The sequence below is a fragment of the Lactuca saligna genome, chromosome 6 (assembly GCF_052625555.1).
Source record: "Lactuca saligna cultivar CGN05327 chromosome 6, ASM5262555v1, whole genome shotgun sequence".
Lineage (NCBI taxonomy): Eukaryota > Viridiplantae > Streptophyta > Magnoliopsida > Asterales > Asteraceae > Lactuca > Lactuca saligna.
The window spans coordinates 5,001,461-5,022,646 of record NC_136422.1 but is presented as its reverse complement, the minus strand read 5'-3'; the positions used below and the strand labels follow the sequence as shown (position 1 = coordinate 5,022,646).

The following is a 21,186-nucleotide window of genomic DNA, read 5'->3' as shown; positions in this document are numbered from 1 at the left end:
AACACTCTTACAATCTTACTACCTTGTGGCTCAATTTTCCACATCGCCTGCAACTGATTGTATTGTTATTGGAATAAGGTGTCTAAGTTCATAACTAAATTAGTATATACTTGTAATTAAAAGCAAAAGTCCTTTTTGGGTTGCCCTCATAAACCAGAAACCGAAAAGAATAACATTTGGAGAGACAGGATAATTTATTAGTTTATTATATGAATAATAAATTAATTGGAAATTGAAATAAATGATTTATTAATATATTATATAATTATTATATTAATTGGAAACATTAATAATTAATTAGTAATTAATTAGAAATTAATTTGGATTAGTTAGAAGTGCAAGGACTTAAGTTGTAATTGTTTAAAATTTAAACAATACAAGGGTTTCAGAACCTTCCCATGTGGAAAATTTTGGGGATGCCCTAATAGGACATTCAAGAAGCCTCCTGAAGATAAGGAAACTAGATAAACACTTGGATTTCAATAATAATTATTATATTCCAAATTAGGGTTTCTATGGTTTTATCATCAACTATAAATATGACGCTTTGGGTAGCCTATTTTCATCCCCTCCATATACTAAAAGGGTAGCAAAAATTTGCATCATCTCTCATATCTCCTCTTGTCATCTAATTTATAGGGTTTGGGTGTAAACCATTAGAGGCACTAAACTTTTGGTGCTTGATTTCTGAAGATCAAAGAAAATGAATCAAGAGAATTATTTGCTATAATAATTATAAGGTATGTAAACCCTAACTCTTGTAGTTTCGATTATACTAGAATCTCAATAGGGTTCTTGATATTTATAGTATGTTGCTATTAATTTTGAAGACATAGATCCTTATAGGTTGCATGTTCCCTTAAGTGTTAAGTGATTTTTCCTCATTCAGATGTAATTTTAAAACTATAAAACCCATCAATTTCCTATTTTCGAAAATCCATAGGGTTTTCTTAGGGTTTCTAGTTTCCTTATTTGTCATTTTAAATGCCTTCAAATTTGAACAATTAAAACTTGGTAACCCTAACCCTAATTTCAAAAATTAGAAGGATTCGGATTAAATTTGAATTATTTAATTAAAGGTATAAGTAAAGATAATTATTTAATTCCTAAATGATTTAATTTATTTAATTAATTTTTTATTTAAAATAAAACATTAAATCATATTAGGTTTAAACTGATTAGTTAGTTATATGATTAATTTAGATCATTAATATTTAAACCTTGTGTTTTTAAAAAGGTTTTAAAATACACCTTATATATATATATATATATATATATATATATATATATATATATATATATATATATATATATATATATATATATATATATATATATTAAATGTTTAATACTATATGTATAAGAAACATTAGTCGAATCTCTAGTACGCTTCGTTCACGAAGACATGCTATAAGAGGGGTTTAAGGAAACGATCTATAAAATGATCGTTGAATGGGTGTCCTTTTGACCCACCGCTCATTTGTGTGGTGGAGGATCGTTAGCTGAAAAGCTATGATAGGTCATAATCTTATTAAAAGTATAATGATATAAAGTACTATAACATTCTTTAAAATCAAACTCTAGTTACTTTAGGAAAAATGTAAAATTTATGTTAATCCATGAAAGTCCACATCATTCTTTTTAAGTTGTTAGTGGAGCATGCACGGTTAAACGCCATACTAATCTGGGACTATAAATTTAAAATGATGGTACAACACGAAAATTATCATTATTAATGGAGCGTGTGAGGTTTACAGGCATGTCAATTTGAGATGATAAATGACATCGAGATTGCAAGCGGGTTTGCATGGTTATTCACATCTTTTTTGTGATCTTCAGGTATCCTAGTCACATATTCAAGAGCATAATCTGAGATTAAACATGCCATTTATAAGATTTAATAAATCTCAAACGATATAGGAATTTCATATTACATTGAAATTGGTAAATATGTTTTGCCTACCTTGATAAATTCACAATTCAATTACGGCATCCCTCTTCTTAATTGTGAATGGTATTTTGGATCCTAGCCTAGAATATTAGTTTGGGTTGAAAGAGGCGAAGATCATGTCATTTGGCACCTCATTAGATATATACATTATTCAAATCAGTAACACACAACTTTCTTATTCTTGGGTCCTTGATACGGGATGTGGTTTTCACATTCATTCTGATATGCAGGATGGAAAAGAAAGTGAGGAAGTGGAGCAAGAAAGGTTGAACTTGCTCATGGGGAATAGGCATTCATCACTGTTAACAAGATTAGGACCTATAGACTTATTCTCGATAGTGGTGTTAGAGTTGTGTAACGTCCCAAAATTATGAGGTAAAAATTTCACTTTTAATTCAACCAAAACAATAATTATCTATTAGTCAAACATCCATTATCCTTTTTCTAAATATTCAAAGGTACTTTATAAAAAAGAAGTTATCAGAGTACAATCCCAAAATCATCATAATACGGAAACATGGTTTGATGCGTTGCGATCAAGCTCGACCCTTCCCTTTTCGAACTGGAAGTACCTGAAAATAAAATCATAAAACTGTAAGCACAAAACTTAGTGAGTTCCCCAAGATACCACAGAGCATACATACCTTTGGGCCTAGCCATCACATTACGCCCAACTCGCATATTGGGCCCAACCCACCATGTGGTCGCAGCCCAAACATACAAATGCAAAAGTCACAAAGACAATTAGCACCTACATAACATATAATGGGCCTAGCCCTTCCTGATCCATAGGCCTAGCCCAACATATAATTGGGCGTAGTCTGTTATATAATGGGCCTGGACCAGCATACCTATGGGCCTAGCCCAACATACTATGCAAGGGTTACAAAAGACATCTAACATACGAGAACCTAGTGGGCCGGCATTGGTAACTTCGACCCACAAGTACAGTGAGGAGACTCACCTCTAGCTGCTGAAACACTCGAATAAATATCTGACTGCTGATCTGGAAAAACCCCCCGCGCTATCAATAACAATAACATCTAATTATTAATTGGATTCCAACCCATTGCTAATAGTCTAAACTACTTAGCCAACAACCAAGGTAAAAGACTATTCTACCCTTAATCTCACTAGGCCCAAATTCAAGGCCCAACTCAATTACTCTTATGGCCTAAATCCTAAATGATATTCCCAAGCCCAATATATCCCAATCTTCCAAATCGGACCTAAAACCCATCATAGGCCTAAATCCAAAGGAGCCAAAAAAAATACAAACCAGAAGCCCAAAATAGAACTCTAATGGCCCGATAAGGCTCAAACTAAGAAAACCCAAACAATGGCCCAAACCGAGAATACCAAGCCTAATGTGCATCTGCTGAATATGCGGGGTGTACTCAGCTTGTACGCTAAGTGTACTTCGTTCGGGGTCAGTGCGCGTAGCGTACCAGCTGAGTACGTGCAACGTACTCCCCATACTACCAAACCATCTCATTAAGAACTTAACCGACTAAGACAAAGTGACAAACTCCCAGGTCTGATTCTTTAAGGCTTCTTATCACTTAAAGGAACTCAAAAGCTCAAAAGAGTTCAATAAAGGTCTTAATGCTTGCATGGACCAACATATTCCATAAAGTTGACATTTTTATGAACATGGGGACTAAGGTGTTGTTTGTTTTTTCTGAGGCAAAATATATACAGTCTGTGAACCACATATGTAAACCTCTGCAGTAGAAGAGGTGGACCAAACGTCTGCAGTCTGAAAAAAGAAGACTGTTTGTTTTTTTAACATCTGCGAGCTACTAAATAAAATGAAATCTAAATAAACTGATTCTTTTTAAACTTAAAAGTGATTTTTTAATATTTGTATGACTTTGTTATAAATAATTAACGAATCTAGATCAATTTTTATGCATTATTGTATAAAAAATAAAAATAAAAATTGTATGAATTAACGTATATATTTGATAAAAACCAACAACTTTGGTTGCAAAGTTATACCAAACATTATAATTAGCGATCAAAGAATTTGATGCATAAATGGATGTAAATAAACTTCGATTTTTTCAATTAAATCCATTAAAAACGTACCATAAATATTTTCTCGAGAAATTGACGATATTGTATTAAATAACATTTTACAAAATTTGGCAAAAAAAAAATATAAGAATATATTATGATTATTTTTCATATTTATATAAACAACTTCAACGACTATTATTGTAATAAATATTTGTTTATAAATTTGTCAAAAATATCATGTTTGTATCGTCGAACGTTTTTTTTAAGTTTTGTAATTTTTTTTTTTTCAAATTGTTTATCATTAATAAACTTGGATAAAATATAAATTAAAAAAAAAAACTTAAAAAAAATAAAGATATATATGTTTTTTTAAGCTAGAAGATGTCTAAAGATGATAGAAGACTATGGTCCACATCTGCACCAAGAAGAGGGCGCGCAGACATTTTTAGGTCTGCAGTCTTCAAAAAAGCAAACAGTCTGCGAAGATCAATGTCTGTGCGTGGTTTGCGCGGCGCAGACAGAAGAGGTCGTGCAGATCTGCAGACCAAAAACAAACACTACCTAAATGTAACCAAGATCTAGCATCCATAAGCAGCTTCTGGAGTAGATCAAAATCTCACTTTTAACTCAAAAGTCTCCAAAAGTGCACAAAATACAACATAATCTAGATCTAACACCAAATACCATCAATGAGAGAGCTTTTTACCTCAAAATGCTTGCAAATGAGTAAAAAATCTTGGATCTACAAGCTAAAGTTATCCCCTCAAGTGCTCCTCCTCCTCTTCTTCTTCTTCATGAACCACCAACAAACACCCTTTCAAGCTCAAAACTCACCAAATCACTCTAAGGTTTCGATTTTAAGGTAAAAGGAAAATGGAGGTTGGTCTAAAATGTCCAAGAGATGATATAATGATGCTTAAATAGGGTGCAAACCCTAAAAATTAGGGTTTTCATCTGGCTGGAGTATGCCCCGCATACTCCTAATACGCCCAACATACTCCACGAAGTTTCGTGATCCCTTCTTCCTAAAATGCCTAACATATTCCCTTGTACTCCCTACGTACAAGGTTTAGCCTTTTAAACCACCAACTTCTGGAGACCATAATTTATTCGTTCTAAGTACGTTTTCAATGATCCTTATATCCACGGAAAGGTAACAAGAAGCTCTACACTTCTATCAACTCATCCTTTCCTTAAACTTCCCAAACTAAAATCCAAAATTCATAAAAAGTCTGAACTTACACTTTACCAATATACCCCTTGGCTCCAAAACTCAAATTGAACTCCCAAATTGATAACTTACCTTATCCACACCCAATGGGTCTAAATGTCTCTTTCCCAAAGTCCCTAAGCCTTGTGATAACCGATCCTCAAGTCATAGCCCTGAATTAGGAAACGATTTGGAACAAGGTGTTACAATTCTCCCTCACTTAAATTAGATTTCGTCCTCGAAATCAATCCTTACTGCCCTCCTGGGAACCAATGTTCCAAACAAAACCTTCTAGTGCTAAACAAATCACTGCTCCTTTAACTCTCGAACCAACATGCTATTGCTAAAATTTTGAAATCCTATACTTGCTTGACCTCCACACAGGTGGAACCAATCCAAAACAATCACAAGAGCCTTTTTCTACCATCAGAACTAAAAACATCCTTTTGACCTTGAACCCTTCAATCGATGCCCTTGGCATACAGATTCCTTAATACATAACTTGTTGAAGTAAAGATCTTGTATATATGCACTAACGATTCCCAATTCGAGTCTCAACCAAAAGACAACTCGGTACATAACTCATAACCCGAAACCAAGGATTTGTACTTGCATTTCACCCAAAACCTTCTGATCCCTGGTGACCTTTCACTATACTGGGATATGAAAATCTCCAATCCACCATTGAGACTGCTAGTCTCACACCTGGTCTAGCCACCAGGTTCCTGTGAGTCCAAATGATAAGGCTACCCTAGCATATGCATCACTCTCATGCCACTCACTGAACACATAGACATCCCACTCAAACCATGATCAAATACCTTGACCCAACCAATCCTTATTAGGCCTTACCTGCACTGTCATAACCATACAGGCCTCTCTTAGGGGTCTCACCCAATCTATACCAACGAAGGAGCCATGCCCATGAGTCCCACCTTATCGAGAGCTACACATGCCTAACCTCGCCTTGGACCCCAATGATCCTCCTCCCATAACAGAGAAATGTTCTTTGACAACACTCTCCACCTTTGCCCTAAGCACGAACTGGTCTTCATTTATACCAACAATCACCCTGACGATGGTCTATCTCAATCTGGCGAATACTACAATCACATCACAGACTTACAACACTGAAACTTCACTTATATGTTGGTATTCAATAATATGGTTTGGGTCTATGGTTTATATAGTTTTGCGGACAAAAATAACTTTTTAAAATGTCCTCAAGTTGCTAACAAACATATTTTATATTTTAAAAGGGTAATCAAATCATGTATTCGATATATTTATTTGTTATCACATTGAACAAATCACTTATCTTTTTAATTTTACACTTTCTACCTAAACTTTAAATTTTGTTGCGAATTTGATCCAAATACTAAATTTTATTACGAATTCATCCCAAATTTAGTTTAATTTACAAAATAAAAAATCTACAATTTTTTAAAGATTATTGTAGAATTTTATACAACCTCTTTTAATATTTTTTTTTCTTAATTTTTGGACGTTGTTCAATTATTTTACAAAAGTTTTACAATATCCTATAGACAGTTGTTTTTTATTATACTTATTTACAATAACGTTATAAACTTATTTTACAATTTTAATACAAAAGTTTTAAACTTGGGATATAAATTTTAAAAATTACTCTCTCCTACAATTTTAGTATAATGTCTTATAAATAAATGTATTTTGTAAATATTTTAAAAAAATTATAATTTTTTAAATGTATTAACTAAAAATTAATAACTCCATACAACTGCTTTTAAACTTTTTGTTAAAATGTATAAGAATACAAATTTTATGAGAGTTAAAAGCAATCGTTTAAAGTTGTAAAAGAATATAAAAAAATAAACTAAATTGTTATAACCAAAGTTTAAAGTGTTATATTAAAAAATATAAAAAAATTGATAACTCTTTTGTAAATTAGTTTAACAAATTAGTTTAACAAATAGCAGATCTTTCTATAAAAATAATATAAAATAATTTAAAAATGAACTGCAAGGTAGTAAGATTTTTTAAAAGGTTGTAAAAATTCTAAAAAGGTCTTAAAAAAGTTATAGAAATAAATTTGTAATTAAACTAAATTTAAAATGAATTTAGAATAAGATTTAGTGTTCACTAAATTTATAATAAAATTAAAATTTGTGTCAAAAATATAAAATTATAAAGAGATATAACTTATTCCACTTGATATGATAGCTAATATCAAAGTTCTAAATAACGTAAAACGTGATTTGACGGCAATGTCAAGACTCAAACTTTTTTAAGTTTTGACGAGCCATGTCGTTTGTAAGGCGTGACATAATGCGGAAATTTTGTATATAATTAATATTTTTATATGTATTTTCAATTATTATTTATTTTTATACACATATATGAGTTAATGTGGCGTTTTGGTAAAGCCTGGCGGCATGTACAAGCCTTGGAGCCATGGCGGAGCCGTGACGAACTTTTTAGAACCTTGGCTAATATACATAAAAGATTAATTAATTACTTTTTTTAAAAGTAAAATACATATGTTTATAATTTTGAATATATTTTGAAATTTTATTTTCAAATTCAATAATGACCCTTTGAAAAATTAGGACATGAAAACTGGAAACATGTGACTTGTGAGTAGGGCTGTAAACGAATTGAACGTTCGGCGAATCGTTCGTGAACTGTTCGGCGGGAAGTTCGTTTATGTTCGTTTATTTAATAAATGAACGAACATGAACAAAAATTATCGTTCGTTTAGTTAAACGAACGAACATGAACAATGGTCTCGTTCGTTCATTTATGTTCGTGAACGTTCGTTTATGATGTTTGTTTACGTTCGTTTATGTTCATTCGTTTAAGTTTATTTATATTCATCTATATTCAATTAATTTTTATTATATTGAGATATTATATGTTCGTTTATGTTCATATATGTTCAAATGTGTTTTTTTTTTATCTTTGTTCGTTTATGTTTGTTCGTTTATGTTCGTTTAGCATGTTCACGAACATAAATGAACGAACATGAACAAAGTAATTTGTTAAACGAACGAACATGAACAAGAAAATCTCGTTCGTTTATCCGTTCGTGTTCGTTTGTTGTTCGGTTAACTTAAACGAACGAACATGAACAAGACCTTGTTCGTGTTCGTTTGGTTCGTTTACAGCCCTACTTGTGAGCAATCCACAATACATTTAGAGATCAATTTCGAATTATTATTTTTCACCGACCTATAAAAAGACACATTTTTAAGGCTATCAGGAGTGGGCGTCTAAAAGACGCGTGATGCTGAGTTGGCACGATCAAAGACGCGTGAACACCGTCCCAAGGGCCGGTGTTCGTGGTGTTGCGTGGATGGAAAGACGGAAGAAGACGGAGCTTTCTATTGGTTTGCTTTTTTTCCACCGTTTGCCCCTTAATTTTGTTGGATTTTTTTTAATCCATTGAAGTAGAAAAGAAAGAAAAAAAAACGGGTTAGTACCCGTTTTCCAGTGAAATCCGGTGAAGAAGACGAAGTAAGGTGGATATTATAAATGTTTTAATTGAAGTTACAAATTTGGTCCCTAAAATTCTGTAACTTAATCCTATTACACCCTTTCAATTTTATCTGAATTATATTAAACCCTTAACTATATATAATTATGTTTATTTAATTTTAAAAGTTAATAATATGTTTATTTGATTTTTTAGTTAGTAAAATGATTACTTATAATAATATTTTTTATTTAATCTAATGTTTTAAAATTAAAAAAATATAAATATAAATGATATGGAGTGGTAACCTTTTTCAATATCTAGTGGGTTGTTTTTATTTAATATAATGTTAAAAAAATATGTTTTTTATTTAATATAAATGTTACAAAAGATAAAAATAAAAATAAAAAAATGAATATTGTTAGTGGTAACCATTTCCAATGTGTAGTGGGTTGGTGGTGAAGCTGATGTGGTGCAGAGGTGACACCACTTTTTCGGTGAGTTTGTAGTGACCACTCCACATAACCTAAGTTTTCCACTTACTTTTCTACTGCTTTTGACATGTCATCTCTCAGACAGAAAAACACCACTCTTTTGCGGATAGTACAAGAGCTATGTATGGATCAATGATCATGAAATTATGAACATATAGTGAAATTATTGAACATATAGTGATAGTGCACCGACCCACCGACATTCAAAACATGTTTCATCTATTTCAATCATTAACCTTTTTCACTTTACACGTTCCTAAAATTCTTGAACATATTTCTAAAATTAAAGACTAATTAATCTTCATTTTAGTAAGAAGTTGTTTGCCCGTCGTTTGTTGTGGCGGTGACATATATGTGACGAATAATGGTTGTATGTATTAAATATATACAAAATATTTAGCAAACATGTAACAATTATATATTACATAGAAAATTTTTACAAAAATGATGATGTTATAAAAAGAAATGACCAAAAGTGACAACAATCAAAACATAAAGACTATATACCGTACAAAAAGAAGTGCATCTACATTTTAATTTAGATAAAAACCATGAAAACATACATAAACTTTAAGTCCAAACATAAAAAATTAAAAAAAAAATGAAAAAAATGAAAAAAAATCGAGTTAACAAGAGTAAATTACACGAATGGTCCCTATGGTTTAGGGTAATTTGAACGTTTGCTCCTTAACTAATTGTTTTAACTCGTAAGATATCTACTGTTTGTTTTTATTGCGCGCTTGGTCCATGTCTCACCTAAAAAAACAATTTTGTCCTTGATTTTTTAACTTATTTAAATAAACACACCCCCAACCTCACCCTTCTCACCTTAGCTTACCTACTCCACCATTTTTCTCTATTTAAATAATAGTTTTTTTAGGTAAGACATTGAGCAAGCACAACAAAAACAAAAAATAGGGGTCAAACACGTAACAAAAACCAACATTAGGGGCCTTCCGAATTAAAAAATAAGTTAGAAAATCAAGCACGCAGTTTACCTAAAACCATAGGGACCATTCATGTAATTTACTCTAAAAACAAGTAAGTTACATTTTTTTTAAGTTAAGCAAACCAAAGCTCAAATAAAAAAATATATATCATATGTGACCCGATATATAGAAAACATTAAAAAAAATTAAAACATAGACAAACTCGAATTTATATCGATACCTACATAAAAAAAACAAGTAATTTTTTTCAAAATAAACGAACGAAAGTTCTAAATTTACATCGAATACATCAAAACGCTTACCAGCTTTAATGTATAGCAACACATACATAAAGAAAAGCATACAAAAAAATAGTTGCTTTTAAGTTAACGAACGAAATTTGGTAAAGAAAATGACATTATATATACTATGGAGGATAATTATGAAAGTTTAAAAAAAAAAATAGAGGGGTGAAAATGATATTTTAAAGAGTACATGAGTAAAAATATCATTAAACAAAGTAAAAATATCATTAAACAAAGGGTTATTGTCACTGTAACCCAACAAACTTTAGTATATTGGTTTAAATGGTCATTCGTGATTTTTTTTTTTTTTGCCTTTTAGGGGTACATAATTGTATTTTACCTTTTTAAAAGGTCATTATAAAAAATATGAAGGGGTCACCCGATTAACCCCTTCCTAATCATCAGTTTTGATATGTCACATGACATTTGGTCAAATGAAATGGTCCACGTGGCACCCACATGTCATCCACGTGGATTTTATCTGTTAAAACTATGTCGGTGGTGAAAGTCTTTGTTCTCTCTCGTTGCTTGCTTGATAACATCTTCCTATTATTCTCTTTCTTCCTTAAATTCAAAAAATCGAACACTAAATCCGTCTGAAATAAAACCAGATTTACAACCCTGACTCTCGATAGGCTTGTGATTCTAATTAAGGTAGAGATTGAGCCACCAATAACCACCAACACAACAGCAGTGACAACCACCAATAGCCGGTATGCTGGGAAATCAAAGAGGAAGCAACCAAAATTAGGATTCAAACCTTCTTCATCGTTGCCCTAAAAAATACAAGTGTCGCCCTCAGTGATTACGTCTTAGGGCAGCTCCAATTTCCCGATCATCACCACATGCCACCCCCATATCCCCGTTATGATTCCCATCTTCCTCCAACACAACCCGATGGTGGTAGCAGATTTCGTAAATCAAAACGGGAGATGAGAAATTTATGTCAATGGAGGGCATCATTGGGTATGAATTGGATGAAGTTGATGGTAAGGGTAGCGGAATCGAGAAACCTGAGATTCAAGGGTGGAAGATGGCTGATGATAAGAAAACACAATGGATTCTGCAACCACGATCCTCCACCTCCGTGTGATGGTCCTTCTTAGCCCTCCAACTACTAAAATAATTTACCTAATGTTCTTGGTTTACGATTTTGATCGACAATTTATCTTTATGAATCATGAATCGAAATCCATCGATGTTTCTTTCACTACTACTCATCCTCCTCCTCCAATAAAGGGAGTATGATTGGGACCAAGAGCTACAATGCTGGACATAAGTCACCCAAATCAAAATTTCTCTCTTCCTTAACTAACCACTCATCTGTACAATTTGCCTCGTCCTCATTCTCCAAATCGCCCAACGACACCTAAATCTTTTTCAAAAACAACTCCAGGGCATCGGCGACAAGAAAGGGACCATTTTTTGTCGAGAGCTTGAATTCAAGATACCGATGCTCGATTACAATCTTCTCTGATTTTTCTGAGAGAAGCGGGTTAATACTAACTGCTAATCTTTGATTCCATGGATATATATATATATATATATATATATATATATATATATATATATATATATATATATAGTGAGAAGAAAGGAGAGTTACGGTGGTGTGGTGTTAGTTAAATTCTATTTTAATCATGGTGGCATTCGAGGTGAAGATTTTACGGACTTTTGTGGTGGCGGTGATGTGATGATTACAGTGAAGGAGTCGCTTATGCTAGGGTTGCAGATGAATACTAAAGGATTGGTCGAACTCATTGTTCTTAACATCGGCAAAGAGAAAAAGATCTTGGCTTACGTGGCAATAATGAGTCGACTCACTACTGAGTCATTGTTGACTCACCTGCTTAGTTGGCAATTGACAATGCATTGTAACCTTCAAAAAAGAGTAAAGGTACGAAATTAACCGGTAAAACAAAAGTTTGGCCCTTTAAAAGAAAAAAAAAAAGTCGCGATGAACCATTTAAACAAATATACTAAACATTGTTGGATTATAGTGACAATAACCTTTAAACAAAATAAAAAGATTGAAAGTGCATGAGCGTTCAAAGTAGATGGGTTGAATGTGTCGGTGAATACAATCCTACAGTTTATATATATATATATATATATATATATATATATATATATATATATATATATATATATATATATATATATATATATATATATATATATATATATATTGTTGGAATCCTAAGTCGAGTAGGACTTGGAAACCAACCTAGTTTTTAGGAAGCTATGTTCAAGTTGGTTTCTAGTTTCCTAATTGAAATCTAATTCTACAAGTCGGTATCTTTAGGAGTATATATATATATATATATATATATATATATATATATATATATATATATATATATATATATATATATATATGTATGTATAGACAGTGGCGGACGCAGGATTTCATTGTAGGGGTTGCACGGGAAGATTAGGGGTTGCACGATAGTAGAAAAAATAAAAAATTTTAAAAATTTCGAAATTTTTTCCACTGTGGCCGGAAAATTTAGGGGTTGCCGGTGCCACCCCGGAATGCCCCTAAATCTGCCACTGTGTATAGATATCGAGGCATGATATGATGCAGAAAAACATAATTGGTTTTGAGTTATTTTCCAATTGATCAAAGAGGTGTTTGATTAAAACTGTTTTGCAATTACGTTTTATAAACTAGAATTGGTATCAAAGCCAAGGAATCGAAGACTGTGAGATCGTTTTTGTTACCTGTTGACAAGCTAGGTCAACATGTCGGATGGTGAAGATGGTGCAGGGCCCTTTCCGGTGAGAGTGAAGGAAATTGGGTCAACCACTATAGTGTGTCCTATGCTGAACTCAACGAATTACACTGTATGGTCAATAAGAATGAAAGTGGTATTAAAGATTCACAAGGCTTGGACAGTGATTGATCCAGGAACAGAGAAAAATGAGGAGAAAGATTACCTTGCTATGGGGTTGCTTTACCATGCAATTCCAGAAAGCTTGATAATGCAAATTGGTTATGTCGATTCTTCAAAGGTTATGTGGGAATCGATCAAGGCTCGTTATGTAGGAGTTGATAGGGTGAAAGAGGCACGATTGCAAACCCTAAATGCCGAATTCGATCGGCTAAAGATGATGGAGTCGGAAACCATCGACGCATATGCTGGAAAGCTGTCCAGTATAGCCTCGAAATTAGCAGCTTTAGGAGAGGTTATTGATGAATTGAAATTAATGAAGAAGTTCCTCAAAACCTTGCCTCGTTCGAAGTTTATACACATCGTCGTCTCTTTGGAACAAGTGCTCGATCTGAAATCAATCGGATTCGGAGATGTAGTCGGTCGATTAAAGGCATACGAAGAAAGAATAAGGGAATAAGATATTAGCGAGGCAGATTAGTCAAAGGTGCTATCTGTGAAATCGATGTTTGAAGTAGGAGGCTCGTCGGCTGGTGGGGGTAACTCGTCGATAACGAAGGGAAAATGGAAAGGATCGAATGAGTTTAATGGGACTAACGGGTCAAATGGATCCGGATCTGGAGGGTCATGTGGGTCAGGCGGGCGCAAAAGAAATAATATTGTTTCTCAACGTAATCGGTCCAATAAACAGTCCAATTCCGATTTAATTCAACCCAATTCCAACAATTGCAAAAAAAATGTAATTGTTGTTGTGATAAAAATCGGAAAAATAAGGAAAATGACCGATCTAAGGAGATCTGTTTTCGATGCGACAAACCGGGTCACTTTGCATTTGAATGTCCAGAACGACTCCAAAAATTACAAGAAGGTGACTTATCGGAACGTGACGACAGCGACGAGTCCGTGTTCTAAAACCGGATCGGAGTTGAAGAATTCTCTAGAAGGACTTAGAGATTCGGGTGTGATTGTTAGAATCCTAAGTCGAGTAGGATTTGGAAACCAACCTAGTTTTTAGGAAGCTATGTTCAAGTCGGTTTCTAGTTTCCAAATTGAATTCTAATTCTACAAGTCGGTAGTTTTAGGAGTATATATATATATATATATATATATATATATATATATATATATATATATATATATATATATATATATATATATATATATCAAGGCATGATATGATGTAGAAAAACATAATTGGTTTTGAGTTATTTTCCAATTAATCAAAGACGTGTTTGATTAACAATGAGTCGACTCACTACTGAGTCATTGTTGACTCACCTGCTTAGTTGGCAGTTGACAATGCATTGTAACCTTCAAAAAAGGGAAAAGGGTAAAGGTACGAAATTAACCGGTAAAACACAAGTTTGTCCTTTTAAAAGCAAAAAAAAAAAAAAAAAAAAAAAAAAAGTCGCGATGAACAATTTAAACAAATATACTAAACATTGTTGGATTATAGTGACAATAACCCTTAAACAAAATAAAAAGATTGAAAGTGCATGAGCGTTCAAAGTAGATGGGTTGAATGTGTCGGTGAATACAATCCTACACTTTATATATATATATATATATATATATATATATATATATATATATATATATATATATATATATATATATATATATATATATATATATATATATATATATATATATATAGAGAGAGAGAGAGAGAGAGAGAGAGAGATATGGAAATCAAAAGTCTAAGGGTGCGTTTAGTTGCGGAAAAATAGGCCGTTTTCCGGAAAAATTTTCCAAGAAAAATGAGAATTTTGAAAACGCGTTTAGTTCGTCTATTTTTCTAAATTTTTCACGGAAAACGAAAATTTTTCGTTTTCTAAAATTATAAAGAGGTTGGAAAATTTTGGAAAACTGATAATCATTGTTTTCCATATTTTTCTAATTCCAAAATTTTTCTATAAACACACACCCACTTCACCCCATCCACTTTTACCTACCCCCACCTTAACACCCCCCACCCACACACACATACATATCCACCCCCCCACACACACACACACACACCAACCCACAAACACACACACATACCCACACACACACACCAACCCACACACACACATACATACCCACCCACCCACCCACACACACACCCATCCGCACACACACATACACACATACATACCCATCCAGACACACACACACCCACAAACACACACATACATACCCACCCACACACACACACACACACACTTACACATACATACCCACACACCCACCCACAAACACACACACACATACACATACATACCCACCCACCCACAAACACACACACACATATACATACATACACACCCCCCCACACACACCCACCCCCCCACACACACACCAACCCACAAACACACACACATACATACCCACCCATACACACACACACTCGCACACACACACACCAACCCATACACACATACATACCCACACACCCACACCTACCACCACCCCCACCCTCACAGATACACACACACCCACACACACACAAACCTACACCTACCCCCACAAACACACATACACACACAAACACACACTCGCACCCCCATACACCCAATACCACCACAACAATCACCGACCTACCATCACCACCACCACCACTAACCCATCACTAGCACCACCACCATCACCACCACTGACAAAATTAACGCCGCCACCACCATCGCCTGTCATCACCACCACCGCCGCCGACCCGCTACCGTCACCACCCCCACCCACACCCTACTACCACTACCGTTTTTTAAAAATGAAAACCGATAGAAAAATAGACATCTAAACACGTTTTCTAATTTTCTAAAACTGAAAATGAAAAATGAATAAGTTTAACTAAACGCGTTCTCTAAATTTTTCAATGAAAAATGAAAACGGAAAATGAAAATTGAAAAGGGAAAACAAAAAACGAAAAATGAAAATTGTTTTTCCGTAACTAAACGCAACCTAAAGTTTTCTAAAAAATGAATGTTTGTTTTTTAAAATTACAAATACATAAATAATATTAAACCTTGATCATTGATGATACTAAATACACAATGAATCTCTATCCAAGTTATGTTCTTAAGATGGATTTGAAAAAATGATCTTAATTTCTTACGAGGAGTTGATTCATTGTGTGTTCCTAGAAATGAAGTCTGTATCTAGAAATCAAGTTTGTATGTTCTTGAAAATTGATTAAATTATTTGTTAGGAAACAATTCATCTTAGTGGGATCATCTTATAAATACGATTTCAAGTCCATATATGTTAAGTTGTTATATGAATACAATGATCAATTTGGAATTTTTAAGTGTAGAGTCACCGGATGTAAAATGTCGTTGGAGAAGATGATCGTTAATGAAAAATCATCGAAAATGGTTATTACTATAGGTTATAAGCAACTAATATGAGTTTAACTAAATATCATTTAAAAATAATTAAATATATAAAAGAATCATAGTTCATAACCCTACAAAATGATATGAAATTGATATCGATGAATTATTGTGAAAATGACGAGTCAAATCGATATAAAAATGACCCGATTTTGAGAAATGATGCATGATGGGAGCTGGCCACCTGGGTGCACGAATGGTACAAGTACAGTTGTACATTCAGCTACTAATTGGGTTAGGAGACTGGACCCTAGTGCTACAAATGAATCTGGGCTGGGCCCAACTTTTATTTTTTTATGTGATTTTATATTTTTATTTGCTAGTATATATTCGACCAAGTTATATTATATTTCATGTTTTGAAATAAGCAAAAAGTAGAATTATAAATAAAACATTGATTATTTAAATAATTCAACCAACAAAAATAAAACAATAACAAAGCCTCGCCTCTTTCGTAAGGGGATATTTTATTTATGCTTTTTTTTCTTATCTACTTAAAACAAAGTGTTTTAACTTTTATGCACCTCATATTAATTGAAGAAAAAGAATCAAAGATGTAAAAATCAAAACATCTTATTTTTAGATAGATAAAGAAAAAAAAAACACCGGTAGAAATAAATCTCACAAAGATAAATGGTCGGCGGGAGCTGTTATCAGAAAAATGTCCAGCAAAAAAATAATAATAATAATAAAATAAAATAAAATAATCGCCCTATATGATATCTTATTACATAATAAAACGTCAGACCAACATAAAAAATAAAAAAATAAAAAAATTCTTAATCAAATTAATAATGTTCGTGACTAGTGGGGAGATTCAGAGAAATAAACGACTTGCTTGATTAAGTTTAAGTTAACTGTAAAGTTTTAAAATTTGTTTTGGAACGAAATAAAATTATGTTAACTAAGACTTAATAATATTATTTTACTTATTACTTTAATAGAAAAGTATCTTTAATGTCATGATATATTATGTTTGAACTAAACCACAATTAAAAAGGCAAAATTACATGCTATTTAGTTTAAAAAAAAATAATTAACATATAAAAAAATTAGTTGGTTTATTTCCTTAAGCAATTTTAATTAATCTATGTATTTATATATCTTTATTTTTAGCTTTATAACTCTTATAAAAGATGTCATCTAAATCAATATGGCTCAAAATAAATGATTAATCTTGTATCATATTTATTTGAAACTTTCATCTTTTTAACCTATGCCAACTAAATGTATGGTTAAATGATATGTTTTACATATATAAAAACATTATTTTTGAATGTTTTGTTGCTCCAATTTTCTTTTCTCCTCTTTCATTTATTGTTATATGTTAGGAAATTATTTGGGTTTTACTTGTAAGTAGGCAAGTTTACCTTGTCCGTGGATGGAAGAAACAAAAAGGGGATATAAGGTTTTTCTCTAGTTAGTCTTTTAAAGGTTTTAGTGGATTAGAGATGGGTCAAACCCACACGCACGTCTAGTCGGGCTGTGGCACGATTTGGGTGCACTTTGCATTTCACATGCCATAGAGGAGCTTTTATTTTTAGAGAGGTTCGGTCTGGGTCGGGTTGGATCAGGTGTGACCAATCACGTCAGATAGTTGACCAATGTTGATTTCGTGGATAAGGAGAGGAAATATTTTGTAACACCAGTTCCAGGTATATATTTATATTGTGTTCTTAGCATTTATGATTTCAAAAATGGGATTTTAGGTGGCCACGACATGGTGGTGATTACACCACGACGTTGACTCATCCGATAAGAATGCCCTTTTTTTGGACACCATGACGTGGCAAGGTCTTGGCCACGACGTGACAACGGTCTGAAGTGTAAAACCCTAATTTATGGGGTTAGTGCTCCTATATAAGGGATATGATGGCTAGGGTTTGCTCACCCTCAACCTTCATCACTCCTTCTTGACTTAGAACAAACCCTAGCCTCCCTTGGTTGTATCTTAAAGATTTTTAGTGGTGTTTTGTGGTTTTGAAGCAAGAAGAAGGTGTTCTTAGTCCAAGGTTTGGCAAGTAAGCTCCTCACTACCTTCTTACTAACATTCTGGACCTTTGTAAGTCCTCAAGATCATAACTTTTGTGTGTAACCATTCTAGATCTAGGATTTTAAGCACTTTCCTCCATGTTTAAGATGGTTTGAGTGGATGGATTCGATAAACTTGGCAACTTTATGGATCCTTGAGGTCTCTTTGTGGTTATATGTTTAGAATCTAATGATCTATGGAGTCATTGGTCTCATGCATAAGTTTTGAGCTCATCTCTTTCATTTTTTACCTACCTTGAAAAAGACATGTATATCCATAAAGAAAAGATTTTTATGATGTATTTAGGTGTAAGAATGCCTCTTGGAAAGTCTAGATGAGTGGATTAAGGGATTAAGTACTTAATCCATTTAGTTGGCCAGAATAGATGCCATGACGTGGTGATTCTTGCGACAGTTTTGTCATGAGGCTACCACAACGTGGCATATGCTTAGCTACAATGCAGTGGTCAGGTGAGGTTGACTTTGAGTGTTGACTTTTTGATCAAACTCAAGGGTTTTTAGGCTATAGATTGAGGATATGCCTCTAATTGTTGTATAGGTGGCTCGTAACACCCCTCTTTGTTTCGTGTGAGTTGTGTTGATTGTCTGCTAGCCTGCGAGGTGAGTTTTATCATTATACTTTGTACTATATTATTTATCCTTTGTGTGTAAGGATGTTGGTTTGCTGTAGTGATCTATTAGATTGATAGATCTGTTCTAATTACGTATATTTGCTGGTTATTGTTGTTTGTATATGTCGATATATTTTGGTTGGGTTGAGGCGACCCTACTTTATATTATAGGCTAGGATACCCAAGTGGTCTAGTTGTTACTGTAGGCCCAAGGAGAGCGGTCCAACTATATGTTATAGGCTCAGGAGAGCGGTCAAATTGATATTGTAGGCTCAGAAAAGCGGTCCAACCATTGGATGCAGGCTTAAGTGGCAGTCCAACCATGTGTATTAGGCCTGGTATGCATGCATTGTATGTATATTGTTGTGTGGGGTATTTTGGGGGAACACACAAAGCTTTGACTTACAATCATGGATTTAAATGTTTCAAGTAGTTCGGAGGATTGGGGAAAGGCAAAACTTTATTGCACACCTTATCCAGTGGTTGATATGTTTTTTACAGATACTATGTTTTAATACTATGATTTTATGATATGGTTGTGAAACAATATTTTGATGACTTATGTTTTATGGAAAAATGGTTTATTCCCTTTTTAAAAATGAAAATTTTTACTATGCTTTTTGTTATGTTACACCTTTTAGAATCCTCTAGAAAGATCAAATACTGTTTAGGTTTGAATGCAGATAAAAGTAGATAATGATATTTGATCCGAAATTCAAACTATCATGTGTCAGCATGTAAGAGGCCATATGTACACAATGTATGGTTTTTTTTTGGGGGTGGGGGAGGGGGATGGGGGGCTTTAGGGTTGCGTTTCACTATAAATAAGGCCTCCCGGGTTCTATTTACAACACATGGAATTCGAAGCTCTCTCATCTCTATCAAGTAATCACATCTTTCTTCTTTTTTGAGTATTTACTTTGCATTTATCATTATCCATAAGTGTTGGAAAGGCGATAAATATGCATTAAACCCTAAGGTTTTACTCTACAGCTTACAGTCCTAGAAGAGAAATGAAAACCTTTACGGATAGGAGATAGGTTCATGTAGGTTTCAACAAACAAATAATTTTAAAACAAGGAAAAAAGAGACTATGTCATCAAATCACAAGTCCCGGAATAATCATCTTCTGTCACAAAGGTTGAACATGATTCTTGGCTTAAGCATGTGGATGATTCACTTGATGTTTCATGCATTATGCTTGCCACCATGATTCCTGATCTTCAGTGGGATTTGGAACTCTTCGCTGCCTTTGACATGGTTGAACATCTCAAGCAGATGTTTGGTCAGCAAGCTAGGACTGAAAGATTTGAAACTGTTCGAGCCCTTATATAACTGTATCCAATTGACCAACAAAATTTTATCGATTCTAATATACCATCGATTACGTGGACACAACCAGTGACATGAACGTCACGTGGGTTGGTAACCGTCTATCACCGATATCAATGATATAATAGAACCAAAAAAAGTTTGATGACCAATTAGGTGCAATTATTACTTTCGTGACCTAATAGGTAAATTTTGTGTTATTGGTTGCCATTTTAGATCATTTTCCCAATATTCAATCGTAAATTTAAATATATGAAATGTAAAATTCTAAATTTTCCAACCTTCTAAAGTAAATACTCAATCATGCATTAGTTAATATTTGAAAATATATTTTTTTTCTTAGAAAAACTAGATTCAATGCAAAATTGCATATTTTTTCATTAATATTTTATAAATATTAATGTGAATACATGAACAGATCCATTTCGTAAATCACTCGATATCTTCGTATATTATTTATTTTATCGAATTTTTAAACAATGAAATTTCTAAAAATAAATTATTTAAGTAAATATGGATTTTTTTTATTTATCCATATACTACCATTTATTACTTACCAAC

General features: G+C 33.2%; 1 protein-coding gene across 1 annotated transcript; it reads left to right on the top strand.

The window, feature by feature from the left end:
• Positions 1-13,110: 13,110 nt before the first annotated feature.
• Positions 13,111-13,719, top strand: LOC145002266 (uncharacterized). Its single transcript, XM_078961566.1, has one exon. The coding sequence runs from the start codon at positions 13,111-13,113 to the stop codon at positions 13,717-13,719; it is 609 nt and encodes a 202-aa protein (XP_078817692.1).
• Positions 13,720-21,186: the final 7,467 nt, after the last annotated feature.